The sequence below is a fragment of the Nannobrachium achirus genome (genome assembly GCF_963921795.1).
Source record: "Nannobrachium achirus genome assembly, chromosome: 17".
In the NCBI taxonomy this organism is placed as follows: domain Eukaryota; kingdom Metazoa; phylum Chordata; class Actinopteri; order Myctophiformes; family Myctophidae; genus Nannobrachium; species Nannobrachium achirus.
In genome coordinates this window covers 16,349,168-16,365,701 of record NC_137824.1, presented here as the reverse complement: position 1 = coordinate 16,365,701, position 16,534 = coordinate 16,349,168, and the positions used below count along the sequence as shown (strand labels likewise).

The 16,534-nt window shown below is 42.9% G+C and overlaps 2 protein-coding genes across 2 annotated transcripts; both read right to left on the bottom strand.

Moving 5' to 3' along the window:
* Positions 1-486: 486 nt before the first annotated feature.
* LOC308301658 (gap junction alpha-3 protein-like) lies at positions 487-1,581 on the bottom strand (the record flags this gene model as incomplete). The annotated part of the gene is made up of 1 exon (XM_080745723.1): positions 487-1,581. The coding sequence occupies one exon, from the start codon at positions 1,579-1,581 to the stop codon at positions 487-489; it is 1,095 nt and encodes a 364-aa protein (XP_080601849.1).
* An 8,932-nt stretch (positions 1,582-10,513) lies between these two features.
* Positions 10,514-11,353, bottom strand: LOC308301672 (gap junction beta-1 protein-like; the record flags this gene model as incomplete). Its single annotated transcript, XM_080745741.1, has 1 exon — positions 10,514-11,353. The coding sequence occupies exon 1, from the start codon at positions 11,339-11,341 to the stop codon at positions 10,514-10,516; it is 828 nt and encodes a 275-aa protein (XP_080601867.1). The 5' UTR covers positions 11,342-11,353.
* Positions 11,354-16,534: the final 5,181 nt, after the last annotated feature.

The following is a 16,534-nucleotide window of genomic DNA, read 5'->3' as shown; positions in this document are numbered from 1 at the left end:
GACTAAAAAATCGATTAGTCTGATTAACCACTTTGTATTATACTTCTGTGGCATACAAGAATATTGAAAGTTGCAGATCTACAAGCTCACAATGTGTCGCATAGGTAGATCTGCTATTCTCACAAAAAAAGTAAAGTGTTCGAAATCGAGGCAAATGATTGAAATAATTGTAATATTGGTTTGAAGTCATATAGCCCAGCCCTACTATCCCATCAGATTCGTAGGCTATCATTGAAGAAAAAGCACAGTACAGCACAACGCAGAGAATCTGTCAACAGATTTAAAGCAGGCAGTGGTCACAGCATGAATTACATTTTCTTGAACAGATCTAAGACTTCAAAATGATAATCATGCAACCGACTCCATTTTCACAAACATGTCAACAACCTTCCCCTCGGGTCTCAATGTCTCAATGCCCGGGAGGAACATTACAGCCGCCTCGCCGCAACATACTGTAAGACTTACTCAGTGCAACTGACCCCGCTCTCATATCTTCAGATCGTCTATTCTAGTCTTGTTGTTGCTGAGTTTGGCGGCGCGGGCGGCCCTGCCCTGGGAGGGCGACCCGGGGGGCGACTCCGCTCCCGTCTTTGCTTTCAGGTCACATTCCTCCGGCTTCACGCTGCTGCTCCTCTCCTCCACCGCCAAGTTGTCCTTGTTCTGCTTGTACGCCGCCTTGCTGTGGTACGGGTGGTACGACGAGTCCGTCTCCTCGGCCAGGTTGTAGCCGGGCACCGGCGGGTAGGCGCCGGTGCCCGGCTGCACCTGGTGGAAGTAGTCGTCGTAGGCGGGGGCGTACGGCACGGCGGCCTCGCTGGGCGGCTTGGACGCGAACCCCAGGGAGTGCTGCTGCCGGCGCAGCTCTTTCCTCCGCCTGTAGCTGATGCCCTGCTTGCACTTGGTGAAGCCCAGGTGGTAGATCTCTATGAGGTTGAGGAACAGCGACAGGCTGGCCACGCCCAGCATGAAGATGATGAAGATGGTCTTCTCCGTGGGCCGGGAGATGTAGCAGTTCACCGTGTTGGGACAGGGGAACCTGTCGCACGTGTACATGGGCCTCAGCTCGAAGCCGTACAAGAGGTACTGGGCCACGATGAAGCCCACCTCGAAGATGGTCTTGAAGATGACGTTGAACACGTACGTGCGCAAGAGCTCTCCCTGCAGCCGCACGCGGCCTTTTTCGTCCCTTATCAGGGCCTTCTTGTGCTTGTGCGCGTGCGGCATGAGCGCGTGCTTCTCCGCCAGCTCCTTCTCCCTCTGCTCGTGCTTCTCCTCCATGCGCACCAGGTGGAGGATGTGGCCCAGGTAGATGAGCGAGGGCGTGGACACGAAGATGATCTGCAGCACCCAGAAGCGCACGTGCGAGATGGGGAAGGTGATGTCGTAGCACACGTTCTCGCAACCGGGCTGCTTGGTGTCGCAGGTGAAGCCCGACTGCTCGTCGCCCCACACCTTCTCGGTGGCGGCGCTGAGGACCAGGATGCGGAAGATGAAGAGGACGGTGAGCCACACCTTGCCCACCACGGTGCTGTGCTCCTGGGCCTTCTCCAGGAGCTTCCCCAGCAGGTTCCAGTCCCCCATGGTCTACCTGATGCTGTCACACCACCGCCAAGCTAGAGGAAACAACACAAAGAACAAGTCAAGAAAGTGACTCTGAAACTCTTTACTTGAAAGGAAAACCCATAACTGAGAGAGAGAGTACAAATGTTCCGTTTGTACACTCTCAGAGTTACAGACCTGCCCTCAAGGAACCCTAAGGGGCCTTTTCCACCGGCAAAGAACCAGTTCCAGAACCAGTGCCGGTTTAACTTTCTTGGGAACCTTGGTTCGTTCTTGCTAACTAGCTTGTGTTTCCACCAGATTGAACCAGAGCCAAGGATTTGGCTCTGGTAAAAAAACTAACCTAGCCCAACCCTACCCTCCCCTGCCCCTTCTTTGTATATACTTACTGTTTGTTTAGACTTACAGTTTTCTTTTTTTTTGTTCTCTCATTTTATTTTATTTACATATCTACTGCATTATACTGTGTTCTATTCGTCTGTCATTCAATGTTATTTGAGATACTTTAATGGTTTCCTGTGGAAATAAGCTTAGTCTTTTCATGGATCTCCTTTTAGTAGACCTTGTACCAGTGAACTGTACTGTCATGAAACTGTACCTTTTCCTATGCAAACTTCTAATAAAGTCTTCAATCAATCAATCAATGGAACCACAAAAACCAAGGATTTTGTGGTTCCGGTTCCGAACCAACTTTTACGGTTCCGAACCAACTCTGGTTCTTGGTGGAAAAGCACACCTCTGGTTCATCAAATAGGCGGGGGAAAGAACCGGAACCGGTTCTTTGCCTGTGGAAAAGGCCCCTATTTGTCCCTGGACCAGGCACATGCACACATAGACATCAAAGGGGGCTTGAGCCCCTGTCCTTTTACCCGTCTATAAAAAGTGCCCTCTCCAGACCATGAATGCAGTTTTTACTATGGTGAAAGAGACGGAAATGCCCTCTTTCCATGTCATACCTGAAGGCAGCATTCAAGAGAATTGCCTTTTCCAAACTCTCCTGAACTTGAATACAGCCTCTTATGTTGAGAGAATTGCCGTCTCTTTGTAGAAATCCATGCCGTACGCCACATCTCCAGTATTCACTTGATTATGCTATAAGTTTAGTGTGATATCAAGTACCAAAAATAGCCGACCTCCAAGCTCACAAAACAACGCGTCGCACTGCGACGTGTTGTGAGCTTGGAGGTCGGCTATTTTCTATATTTTCACCAAAGGTCCTTTTAGAAGTTTCAGTCCCTACCTCTCTAACATTCTCTGCACGTCCCTGGTACACATTTCCATTTGTACACTCTCAGAGTTACAGTCCTGCCCATCAAGGAACCCTAATTGTCCCTGGACCCAACATTGAGAACCACTGAGACCTTAGAGCACCTTAGCATCAGTAAATGACCTCAACAAAATGACATTTTCCAGAACAAAAACAAAAAAAAACCTGCACAAAAACAAAACAAGCCAAGAAAATATATAATAATAATCAAGAGTTCATAATCAAAAGTGTTATGAAGGCAAAAGGCTAAAGTTAACTGTGGTGTAAGTGGTATTGTTTTAGTTAAAACAAGTTTGTTTTGTTAAAAGGTTAAAGATGTAAATTCTTTTTTTTCTTATTTTTTTCAACCTCAGACACCATTGTCTGAGTGATAAGAAATAACACTTCTCATAATGGAATAGAGAAGACAAGCAGGAAAATAAAGTTAACACCGTAAATAAAACTCAAATCAATAAGTTGAGCAGAGTGAGCACACATACAGTAGCATCAATATTGTTTGACAATACCTTCGGTGTGCTCACATTTAATCAAAATGCCATTGAAGTGAAAAGTGATGGGCAATTAACCACAGATAAATCAAAACCGAAATGAAGAACCAATAACCGACTTAATCTTGTTCATGTAGGTTAATTGAAAAACAAAAGTTTTAAACAAAAGTTTGTTTTGTTAAAAGGTTAAAGATGTAAATTCTGATCCCAATACTTTGTTCAGTAACACACTCTCCCCGACCCGTCTCTCCAGGTCATTGGTAAACAGAAAAGACATACATTTACAGGACGGTCACAAATGTCATCCAAGCGGCAGAGAGTATCAGCTTCAATTTGATAGCATTCCAATTCCAATTCTGTCTGGTCACTTATTTAATAATTCGTCACTTCCATTTCACTGGTTTATCCTGTATCCTGGGTGAGATCTCTCCCATGACTGGATGAAATCGGCATCCCGACACGAAAAATGTAATTCATGCAGTGTTTACTGGAGTCCACCCGTATTTCCGACGGGCTGTTGGTCCGACCAGGTTAAAAATCACCAGGTTAGCATTGACTAGCATCGGCAGGTTAGCATTTCACCAGCGCAACTAGTTTTACTGAGGTTAGGGTTAAAGTTAGGTTTAGGTGGTTGGAACACCGGCCCGCTAAAGAGCTGCAGAGATTGGGGCGACCCCTGTTACTGAACAAAAACTCTATAGCTATGATAAAAAAAAACTCTAGCCATTTAACAAAACGAAAATCACCACTTACAGTTCCTTTGAGTTTTGGTAATGAAAACAATTGCTTGCCTTGAACAATTAATTTCTTCCTTTCTATATCCCACCAAACGAGTCCCCAGGGAGTCAAGCTCTGGTGTCAGAGTATATATAAGCGCCAGTCAGGTAGTGACCGTTTTCACGTGGACACAGACAGGATTATATTTACTTTAGGGGGGAGGATGTATATTTGGCAAGTGTAGACAGGAGGAGGCATGTCAGGAAAGTGATGGCCTTCATGCCAGGAGTCACCGTAACTTGATCCACGACAGGTGAAACACAATACCAGAAAAGATCTTTAAGCTGTCCTGACACATTATGTGTTATACATAATCACCTACTGTACTAATTCTGATGGACAATGAAGGAGAGGAACAATGTGCCCTTGGATATCCTACTGTGCGAGAGCGCAAGAATTGGAAAATAAATAAGAAAAACATAAATAAATTGAGATTTGGATCCGTCAACACAGATTTAGCTTTGTGAGAAATGTCATTTCATGTTACTTGGAAAACCAAGTAAAACAGAGAATACAATAAGAAACAGCCAAGATAAACAAGACCTTAATTTGGACAATATCAACACTATTACCCTATCAGTCAAAACTTTGGACACAGATTCTACTCAATGTGTGTGAGAAGCTGTGTCCAACTTGACAGCTAGGGTATGAAGGATTCCACAGCTCCTATCACATTCATCTTAGGCATGGTAGTCCACAAACCACGGACATTAGCCACGGCTGCTATTCTCTGCTTTATAAATGTGGCAAACCACGACATATTCATTACCTTCCATCACAGGCTCTTTAATACCGCAACCCACACATCAGCAATCACGCTTCAGAATCACACAGAAGACACATTTATTGGTGAACCCACCTCATCAACTTACACATCCCCTGTGACGGAGCACTCTGTGTCTGCGAGGGTCCATGGAGGGTCTCCTTCTTCCGCCACCAGGCCTCAGAGGGAAGGCCGGTCCCCGGCCTCCCAGTAATGCCCTTGAATGGACAGGAAAAGTGGATTCTTGCTGTCCTCAGCCGCCGCTGTTACACTCTGCTGGACCCCCAAGCGACTCCGGCCTCTTCTCTGTCCACCACGGCCACAGGCCACGGCTTTACCAGGATTCAGGGAACCTGGCTGGGGGTCTTCTTCCACTGGCCACAAACCTGCTGGACACACTCACAAGCAACTCTGACTGTGCTGCCCCTCCTAACCCTCCCGCCCACCCCCCAGGGTTAAATTTGGCACAGGGCACACTCTAATGTAAACTTACCAGAGCCCCCCTACTCGTTTCATACAAGTGAGTGACAGGGCAGGTTGGCCAATAAGGTGCTCTACTTAGCCTGTCTGGCCACGGGTTGCTACTGTTGTCTAAATATAGTGGCAGAGTCTCTCCTATCACGGACAGGATAGCATAACTCTGAGTTGAAGGGCCTTCCTTGTCTTCAGACAACAAATGACACTCACAGAATAATGAAGTCTGTGATGTGGGGAGCTGGTGACACTAGGATGGACCTAAAACAGGGGTCTTCAATGTTTTCAGGCCAAGGACCCCTTAGTTGAGAGAGAGATGAAGCAGGGACCCCCACAACCTTTCAAACAAGTGTCATTGTTTGACAGCACAACCATCAGTGTATTTTGGATTCATTGAACGGTCAATACTTTCAAACTTTACCTTTCAGTCTGTACTTAGTCTGCTCTTTTCCCCCTTGACACCAATCCTCTTGCCGAATCCTCAATCCTCTTGTAGATCGTCTATTTTTGGCTAAATTTCTCGAATATGGACGCAAGGATTCAAGTGGCTAATAAGAGGAAAAGGTTTCTGTCACACAAAGTTTTAGAGGACTCTGTAATAACTCTGAGGACACCCTAGTCGTCCCAGACCCCCTGTTGAAGACCCTTGACCTAAACCACAGAAACATTAGCACAGAGAACACCCTCCTTGGTCACATTATAGTCCCTCTCTTGCTCATTTGAAATTGGCAACTGTACCTCCTACCAGAATACAAACATACATCCTTGAAAACCAAAGCGTCGTATCCCCTAAATTCCATCCAGACTCGCAAAATAAGAATTGAAAGTTCCAAACAAGAAATCTAGTGCCAATTTAGAGTGAGATGGATGTTTTAATTAGCGCTGCAACTGTCGATTATCTTCTTAACGATTACCCTTTTTGTGTGCATTTTTTTGGATAATAAAATATCGTCTTTGTCGGGTGGAAACTTCATACCGGTATGTCCAAAACTGTTACTTTTCCGTATTCAAATTCAAAAGGAGCAGATCTACAAGCTCAAAACGTGCCGCTTCGCAACGTGTTTCGAGCTTGTGGATCTGCTACTTTTGATGCTATTGTGTGACACTGTATGGTCAAATAGGGCGTTAATTTACAAAAAAAAACTAAAAAACACCAAGTTAGAATATGTAGATCAGAGGTTTCTACCCGACAGCAACAATATACATATTAAACAAATCAAGGTAAAACTAATTAGAATGGATTATTTTAAAGTCCATCCATCTTCAACCGCTTATCCGTAATCGGGTCGCAGGGGTAACAGTTCCAACTGAGACCTCCAGATTTCCTTATCCCGAGCAACTTCCTCCACTCCCTCAGGGAGTATACCGAGGCGTTCCCAAGTCAGTTTGGAGCAAAGTAGCAAGAATAGCTCACAATATGTCACAATGTGAAACATTGTAAGCTTGATCGTAGATCTGCTGTTTTTTGTTATTTAAAATAATAAAATCGAATTGTGTCCAATCTATACGGTAGAGTTCTATTGAGACATTTATGCCAAAAGTCATTGTCTCACCTAGACACAGGATCTGCCATGGTCAACATTCCATTTATCCCCTGAGCAAGCAGGCCTGCTCTATTAGCTCAACGGTAAAAATGTCAGCACTTGCGCAGGAACATGGGTTTCAAATCCGTGTTAGAAGAGGAACGTAACAGTTTAACTGTTGCACCACTAGTTTTAATACATTCATTATTGTGTAGAGGTTTCATATAACTACCATGTGAGTGTGAAATAAAGTTCCGACTCCAAGGCTCTACCTCCCGAGCCACTGCTACAGTGCTACCTCCCACTATAGCTTTGTTATCCACATGATGATGTGAGACAAGAAATCATTAAATGAATGCGTAATAGTTTGTATCAATGTATTTGTCAAATTATCATCAAGTTTAATATACAATATTTTACATACAATATACAATTATACATGTATAAAATTCCAAGTCATTTTCATATTTTGAATGGATTGTTTACCTGGATGTCAATTAATATATGCAAACTCAAGCCTGTCTGTTTTTTATAAATATATTCAGGTGTGTTATTAATAAAACAGCCAATGAGAAATTAAAGTTAAAGCCTAAAATGTTTCACCGGACCAGAGAGATACGGACAAAACCCTGTTGTATGATGGGAAAAGAGAAGAAAGGCAGAATCAGGGCATGTTCTGACAGTGACAGCTGTATCGTTTAAACCACTGTTGAGTCATTTTTATGACTCAAAAGTGTCATTTTAATTTGGGCTTAAATAGCTAAATGTATTATTACTTTAATCAAAAACACACTGACGAAGGCTTCATAGCTGAAACACTGGTGCATGAGTAATAATAATAATATAAAAAACCACTTACAGTCCCACAGGGCTCTATACTAGGTCCACTAGCATTTCCCTCTACACCAGTGGTTCTCAACCTTTCCACGATCATGGCCCACTTGAAAATATCCAAAGCCTTCATGGCCCATCCATAATTTGTTATGTTAATGTTGTATTGCCATTAGAATCTTGTGTGTTTTGCCAATTATTTGGGGGCCGCAAAATTATTCTCACAGGCAACCAGTGGGCCCCAGTCCACAGGTTGAGGAGCACTGCTCTAGTCCACTGGTTCTCAACCTTTTCAGGCCGTGACCCCCAAAGTAATCATATTTTAACGGGGGCCCCCACACCCTGACGAGCACTAAGAGTTGAGGCAATACATTTTGTGTAACACGGTTCTAATATGACAATAGCAGATCTACATTCTCACAACGCCTCGCAACTCGAGGCGTTGTGAGCATGTAGATTGTAGATATTTGACAATTTGGCCAATGTTTAATTTGTCAGTTGAGAGGTATTAAAACGTCCTTAAATTGTCACTTTGGAAATGCGCAGATACCCTCTATGCACTTAAACTCTATGTTGGTTTGTTTACTGTTGAGTGAGAAAACAATGTTGCACATTAAGTTAATCATCTGGGGACCCCCCAAAATCATCTGGGGACCCCCCTGGGGATCTCGACCCACAGATTCAGAACCACTGCTATAGTCTATACGAAATCTTTGCAGAAAATAGTCGCACTACAGTAGAGTTGTAGCGAGTCTGTTTTCACTGAATGTTAGCCCCAGTCTAGTGCCGCTAGGGTCCAAGTGGTTAAATGTCACTGAGGAGGAGTGGATTAGTTAAATTTGCCGTGTCACCAGCGCCAGATGAGATGTGTTGGCAGCAATGTGCTCCGCCGCCCAAACAAACGAGGGAATAAGAAGAATGAATGAATTCTTCTGATCTTGCCTATTCATAGGTTGAACATCATGTGGCAGCTCTAACAATGCCACCATTTTGAGACTGAAGCACCGCCTGGGAAGAATCAAGAATGACTTGGTTTTGTTTTTCTTTTCCTCACACACAAGTCAATTCATTGAAAAGGTCCAGCCGGAGAAATACCTTCCGTCTGTGACACATTTTGTTAACCACTACACTGTACTTAGTTGACCGGAGTCCCTCAGAGCTCTGTATTAGGTACACAAGTATTTCCCCTCTACACCAAGGGCCCTAATTTCATCCATGCCTTACCCCTTATCCCTAAATCTCTTCGTCTTTTTTACTATTTTGAAAAACATTTTTAAATAGTTCAAATAGCTGATCTACAAGTTCACAACGGGTCGAAGTAGACCGGCTAGTTCAGTGGTTCTCAAAGTGGATTCCAGCCAGGGACTCTGTGGGTTCCTTTATGGGAGTCTAAATTGACCCATACAAGTCTGTAACTCTGACAGTGTACAAATGCAGGGTCCATTTGGTTACATTTGTATACTGTCAAGAGTTAAGGGGAAACCTTGACAGTGTACAAATGCAGGGTCCATTTGGTTACATTTGTATACTGTCAAGAGTTAAGGGGAAACCTTGAAATGTCAAAGTTTGAGAACCACTGGGCTAGTTAAACTATTTTATAATGTTTTTCAAGATAGTAAAAAATGCGAATACGTTTAGGGATACAGTAAGGGGTAAGGCATGGATGCAAACATAGCGCCAAATCTCTTCGCCCCAAAATAGCCAATCTACAGTAAAAGCTCACAATGTGCTGTGTCGCAATCGAGTTGTGAGCTTGTAGTTCAGCTATTTTCGTCAAATGTTTGCCCCAAAGAATAGGGACGCTAGGATTCAAGTGCTTTTAGGATTATTAGAAGTAAAAGGGAATTTTGTTTGGTTTACTTTTTTTTAAATTTACTATAATAATTTAGTGTCAACAGTCCTCAACAAGCTCCCTTCATTTTCTGTTACTCCCTAATGTTAAAATAACAAACAAAAAAAGAAAAGAAAAGCTGTAATATTTCAGCAATAGTCATAACTGTCTACCATTTCCCCACAATAAAATGACTAAAGTGGTCCAATACAATTAAGTGGGTTGGTTCTCTCCAGGCATCAAGTAATATTACTGTAAGACATATAAACAAATTGCCCTTTTAGTGTACTTCAGCTCCGACTGCAATTAGACCCACATTTTCAATTCCAATTAAGAAGTTCTCTCTCCTATCCAGCATTCTATTTCTATAGGACCCTGTTCGCTTCTATAATCTACAACCCACTCCGTTATTGTAGGCGTGTTCCACGGGCAAGTAAACACTTGTGTCAGTAGAACAAAATGGAATAACGAAATGGAATCATCGATTTTTTACACCTGTTAATAGCTTATACATCACGCTAAATCCCAGACCAGGCCAAGAGGAAGGAGAGGGCCAAGCAAGAGTACTGTAGCATAGGCCCACCTAGATCTCCTGGTTTCCCCTCACTACCTGCGTACTCTTTTGTATTATTATTTGTTACTCATAGCTGTATGTCTTTGTCTGTATCTGTCCTGTGTTTCATAACTGCGGTACTGCCAAGACTGACACCCCGCCCCGTGGGATGAATAAATTGTCTATCTATCTATCTACAGTATCTATCTACCTACCTACCTAATAAAGAACGAATGTATGAACAACAAAGGTAACGATATGGACAAACAACTTTACAAACGGCATAAATAAGCATATTCCAAAAACGAGCCAATATACAGTACACGGCCACATGCGACATTACTGTGCAGACAGTGTGACAGTCCGACAGCAGCATGCTCCCATGGACACGACAGTGTTGATTAGTTTCATGTGTAAAGAAGAAGGGAAGTGCAAATCTCTCTTCTTCAGAAAGCGGAACACCTCTCCCCTTTGTCTCCGGGGCTCTTCTTGGTCGCGGTGAACTTAGCCTTGAGAGAGTGGTCCGCTATCATCTGATTGATCTCGTTCTGCTTGTAGGAGGACAACCGCTGCGATATCCACGCCACTTTGGACTCTTCCTGGGAGCCGTGGATGCAGTGTATGCAGGCCCTGCCTATCAGGTACGCCGCCTCGGCCAGGTTGAGCAGCACGCACACGCCGGACACCGACAGCATGAACACGGTGAATATGGTCTTTTCCGTGGGCCGGGAGACGAAGCAGTCCACCGTGTTGGGGCAGGGGTACGACTCGCACTTCACCAGCCGCACCATCTTGAAGGTGGGGTAGATCAGCCAGAAGATGTAGAGGAAAGCCACCTCGAAGATGATCCGGAAGACGATGCTGATCATGTAGGTCCACCACAGCGCGCCGGTCACCTGGAACTTCTGGTTCTTGATGCGCTCGAGCTCCTTGGGGCTGTTGCGGCCCGATCGCTTCAGGAGCTTCTTTTCGATGTGGCGGCGGTGGGCCACGTGCATGGCCACCAGCAGCGCCGGCGTGGACACCAGGATGAGCTGCAGGGCCCACAGGCGGATGTGGGAGATGGGGAAGAACTGGTCGTAGCAGACGCTGTCGCAGCCCGGCTGCTGCGTGTTGCAGGTGAACTGGGACTTCTCGTCGCCCCACACGCTCTCCGCCGCCACCACCAGCACCAGGATGCGGAAGATGAAGATGACGGAGAGCCAGACGCGTCCGATGCCCGTCGAATGCCTGTTTACGCCGCTGATCAAGGCATAAAAGGACCCCCAGTTCATTTTCGATTCCAGGTCTGGAAGGAGTAAATGTTAAAAATGCAGTGAGGCCGTGAAGGTGAACCTATATTACATATGCCATCCCGAGAGAGATGGCCATTATTGTGCGGCATGGGTTTTCAACAAATGTTGTTAGTGATTTCACAACCAAATCTGATATACTATTATAGCCATTCTTAAAAACAAACAAATCACTGATATATGAAGTTGTAAAGCAGTGAATAGTTTTAATGTTATTGCCATTGCTGAACTCCCAATATACTACCACTACAATGAAGATAATATTTCAAAGTCTACCTTTTACAACATCATTTTGGAAGCGGGTTTGCCGAGCTCAGCCGGCGGCATAGGCGGCATAAGTGGCGCCAGGTCCAAAGTTGACCATCTTCAGATAACGCCCCCCGGACATCAAGCTGGATTGGCCGCGTAGCAAAAACCAAAACGAGAATTGCCAGGTCACCCGTTGGCGGTATAAGAACCTGGGCGATGGCCTAACCGCCGTGCACCGTCACAACACGTAACAGATCGAAGCCAATTGCAAAACATTCCGAGAACACACGTGATCCGCTGGCCCTCTATTAATACAATACTCCCAATCTGACCTAGGGTTCAGTCGCAGACAGACCGACGGACTATGCCAGCCAAATTCTCCAAGGCGCGAGCTGCCAAGAAGAACTCCATCTCATTGGGAGACATTTTTTTCCAAGTCTGAGACCCTGTATTGTTTATGAGAATGATTATAAACTTGCTCTTTTTTTTATGCTTATGAAAAATAAATACAAATGATTACACATACCAAGAGATCTTTCTAAGATGTTTGATCTAAATGATTTTGTGTCTGGTAAATGTTCTGCTAAATGTGAATCATAATTTAACACAACAGCCTAGACACTATCCTTATACGTCTGGGGTAAATCAATCACACCAAATATTCTCTGTGCACCGAATGTTAGTCCAAAACAACACAGATTTGATGAAGGTTAATGAGAGCATGTATTTGTTTTACCTTCAGCTGTGGTGGTACACACAAATGTGTACAAAAAGGGAGAAAATGAGTTAAAATATTGTGCTTTTTAGCCAACGAAAAGGCTGGATTGAGAATACCATGCGTTTGGAAAATGCTAATCATTCCTCCGCCACTAGCCAGTGCCCTGCACCGTTAGCGGTCATATGCTCTTATATAAACTATTTGCATACAATGGCGCCCTTTATGGGGCTGCAACAAGACCCTTTAGAATTCAGATCAAACGCCTCGATATCCGCCCACCCCGGGCCAAAGAAAGAATCTGTGTGGACACAAAAGGACTCAGCCTTGCCACATTATTTATTGTGTTTTAGCAGGGCTAGGGGAGCGGAGGGTGTTTTTGACCTGGTCCACTGTCACACACAGACAGTGGTGGAGGAAGTAGTCAGATGTTTTTTTAAACTTATAATATAAAAATAATACTGTATTGAAAATTATGCTTTACTACTAAAATCTAAAAGCGTTTGCTTCAAAATATTAAGTAACAAAAGGAAAAGTAATCATTATGGATAGTTGTCTATTTAACTATTTATTTCCTCAAAAAAATCATAAGTATGTCAAACCTTTCCAAATATAGCAAATCTACAAGGTCACAATGCGCATGATGAGCTCGTAGATTTACCGTCACTATTTTTGACAATAGCATGAAATAGCCAAAATAATTGTAGTGGAGTTAGAAAGTACAATATCTGCCTCTGAAATGTAGCGGAGTAGAAGTAGAAAGTATCGAAAAATTTACATACAGTACCTCAAAGTTGTACTTAAGTAAGATTATTTGAGTAAATGTACTTAGTTACAGTCCACCACTGTCGCAGAGGACAGCCAGCCAGACGGAGGTTTTGCTGAACTGAAGCACTTCTATAGAAGGAAATTAAAAGCAGGTTTTTACACAATGGCTTTATTTGCAGCCATCTGAAGTTACGTCTCATCATTGGCCTTTTTGGCTCAAGCTAGTGCTTCTTAATGGCAGTGAATTCCACAGACCAAAATACCATTATACATTGAATATGCTGATATGAATATTACTTACATCAATCTCTGTCAATTTGATTAACCACAACTGGATAGCAACTTTTACATCAATTTCACGCCACAGGGCAGGCAAGGAATTGCACTAAAATAAGTTTCATGTTTTTTATTAGAGGCAACAAATCGGCCCACACTTTTCTCATCTACTACTTTGAGTTTGAATAGATATTTTTTGTTTCCTTTGATTCCTTTAGTGTATTATTTTACACTCTGTTAGCAGATTAATATCAAAAGGAAAGAAATTCAGCAGCATGGAGTGCTCAACTAACTTTCATAATGAAACCAAGGCCTTTTGGCTGACAAGGCTTGAATTTCATTACACTCCTCTGTCTGCACATAACACACATAAGCTCAGCTCTTCAGGACATTCACTGGAGAAAGAGGACAGGTTTACAGAGCATGGCTTTGCTTGGTTAACCAGCATACTGTGGAAAATGGACATGTCTGGCCTCTGTCTGCTGGCTCTGAAACCACCTGCCTGAGGTTAGGCTCCCTGTCACAGTATCATCTTTAACCCATTCGAGCTTGTAGATCTGCTATTTTTGAAAGTTTGTGCAAGTCTTTGATTATTTTGACCCGATTATATAAGTGTCTTCTAAGGTTTTTTGAAAGACCTGTTTCTATAGGTCAGTGGTTCTCAAACTATTTGGCCATGGACCCCCCCCCCCCCCCCCCATCTCAAAATATTTTGTTCAAGGGACCCCCAGAAGCAAAAGAGTTACAAATGTTCGCTTAAAAGAAATACATATATTCAATGATTTGCACACATTCTCACAACTTCTCAAAAATAGTAGATCTACTGCTGCGACGCAAGCTTGTATATCTGCTATTTTTCAATAGCTAAAGTCTTGATCAAGAATTTTCAAGACATTTACTTGTAACAAACACCTTTCCATGTCATTTTATTCCCTCAAGTTTTATTTTATTCTCTCGTCCTCAGTTTTATGTAAAGCTCGTTGCGACTTTTTGTTGTGCTACATAAATAAACCCCTCTCGCCAGCAGTGCAGCCAGACGTACTACAACAATACACTGCTCTACACTGCTTACGAATAAGCCAAGCAAAGGCGTTGTGTGGTCACAGGGAGATTGTGAGAATGATGGATGAAGGCACACACTGACACTTGGCCCCCCCAGACCTCAGTGTACACAGCCGTACTCCTACTGCTGTCATAGTTCTCTCTAGCGATGAGCACCACTAGTCCGTTCTAAGCTCAAAACACTAAAAATTTACAGTAGGAAATGAGAATAAATGTAGGGGAAAAAGCCAAACAGCAGCTGTTTGTGTCCCATGCAGTTGCATGCATGCATGACCTACGGTAGTTCGGCATGCCACGGCGGTTTGTTTGTGCGTCACGTTCTGTAAGGTAGTGGGAGGGCATGGGTGGCCTGGCAATTCTCTGAATGAAATAAACCGTAATTTTATAATCATCCTTCAGCACGTGCTATACACTCAACAATCTTCTGAGACATGATTTCAATATCACGTGGACTTTATTTTATTTTTTTGGTATACAAAAAAAAGAAAATACCTTATACAAACAATGACAAACATATGGGTTAGAACTACCAAAACAAATAAGTAAACCAAATTAACAGTAATCAACATTACTGATGAAAACGATACAAACTTTAACAGCACATTTTCCTATAACAGAAAAAAAGAAAAGAAAATCACATTATCCTAATTAAACGTGGGAAAAGTAAACCCATAACTAAATGAATATCCATTCGCACAGCAGACAATTTTAGAATATTATCATTGTCACAGTATACTATGTACATCTCTATAAACAGTACAGCTGGGTGGAAACTGCTCTGTACTGCTCATCTCTGACCAAGTTCAGCTCCCAGAATAAAAAAGGATTGAACCAGGAGATAAAGCCTTTGCCCAATCCAGAGTGAACTTACACACAAGGAATGTTCCAGAGGAATGTGCCAATGCCACTGATGTCTTTGTGTGTGCAATCTGTGCATCAATCATAGTAAATGTGTCAAAATGGCAGTTTTGACACATTTTACTGTCTGTGACATCACCATTGCGACATTTCTCTAAGGATGATTCAGTCACAATGTATTAGGAGTTTAAAATACGGTGTAATCGATGGGATCTTTTTTGTAACTTGTATTTAGGCTTTGTTTTCCCTGTGTAATGTAACATCTTTGCTAAATCTGGTGCATTTACATTGGCTGCGGTTACATGGGACAATATGTATTAATTCAGAATTAACTCATTCTGAACAGAGATTCAAACCCAACTGTTTACATGGACCATGAATAAAAGTATATTCAGATTCAAACCACCTACTAGATACATGCACAGTATTTCCCCCCTCACTTAACTGGCATTAATAAGTAATTGAAATGGTGCCACATTCATTGGGTATGTACTGTACTAGAACACAGCAAAATAACATTGCTGTGATCTAGTAGGTAATACCACCCCTCCAAACCCGAATGAAAATTCATTCGGAATGAATTTTGAGGTGTTTACACAAGCATTTTTATTCTAAATGAGCAGTCATTTTGAATATAAGTGGAATATACTTGCCCAAGTGCCCATGTAAATGCAGCCATTGATATGTATTGTAACAATGTCAAAATAATCAAATAAAATACAATCTAAATTAAGGCTGTGGCAATAAGCTCATCCTCGTTGAATACAAATCACTATGTGCTGGGTCCACAATTACTCTACGGTTAACAAGATACGGTTACAATATTAATACACAAAAACACATGCAAAGTTGATGCCGTTCGCTATAGGCCCATTCAACTTTGCGCTGCTTCAAATCAATTGCCTTCAACTTGAGATTTAAACCAGCCTGAACATTATTGATTCCTCGGAGCGCTGTAAAAAACCAAGTACTACAACAGCAGCTCGTCCACATCTGACCTTTAATTAAAATCCCATCGTGCTTTTGCTTGTAAACTGATGTCATCTGAATGGATCTGGTCATGATCAAAGTCAGATGATCAATACCAGGCTTTTTGAATATGAATGAGTCATAAATGTTCCCGGTGGTTAAATCCGATATGTCAGGACTGCTATACGAATATGGCGGGTTTTGGATTAGACTTAAGGTGCAGACTCCGTTTCAGACAATTGAGACAAAACAGGCTTACATTGATCCTAGGAGGAGGA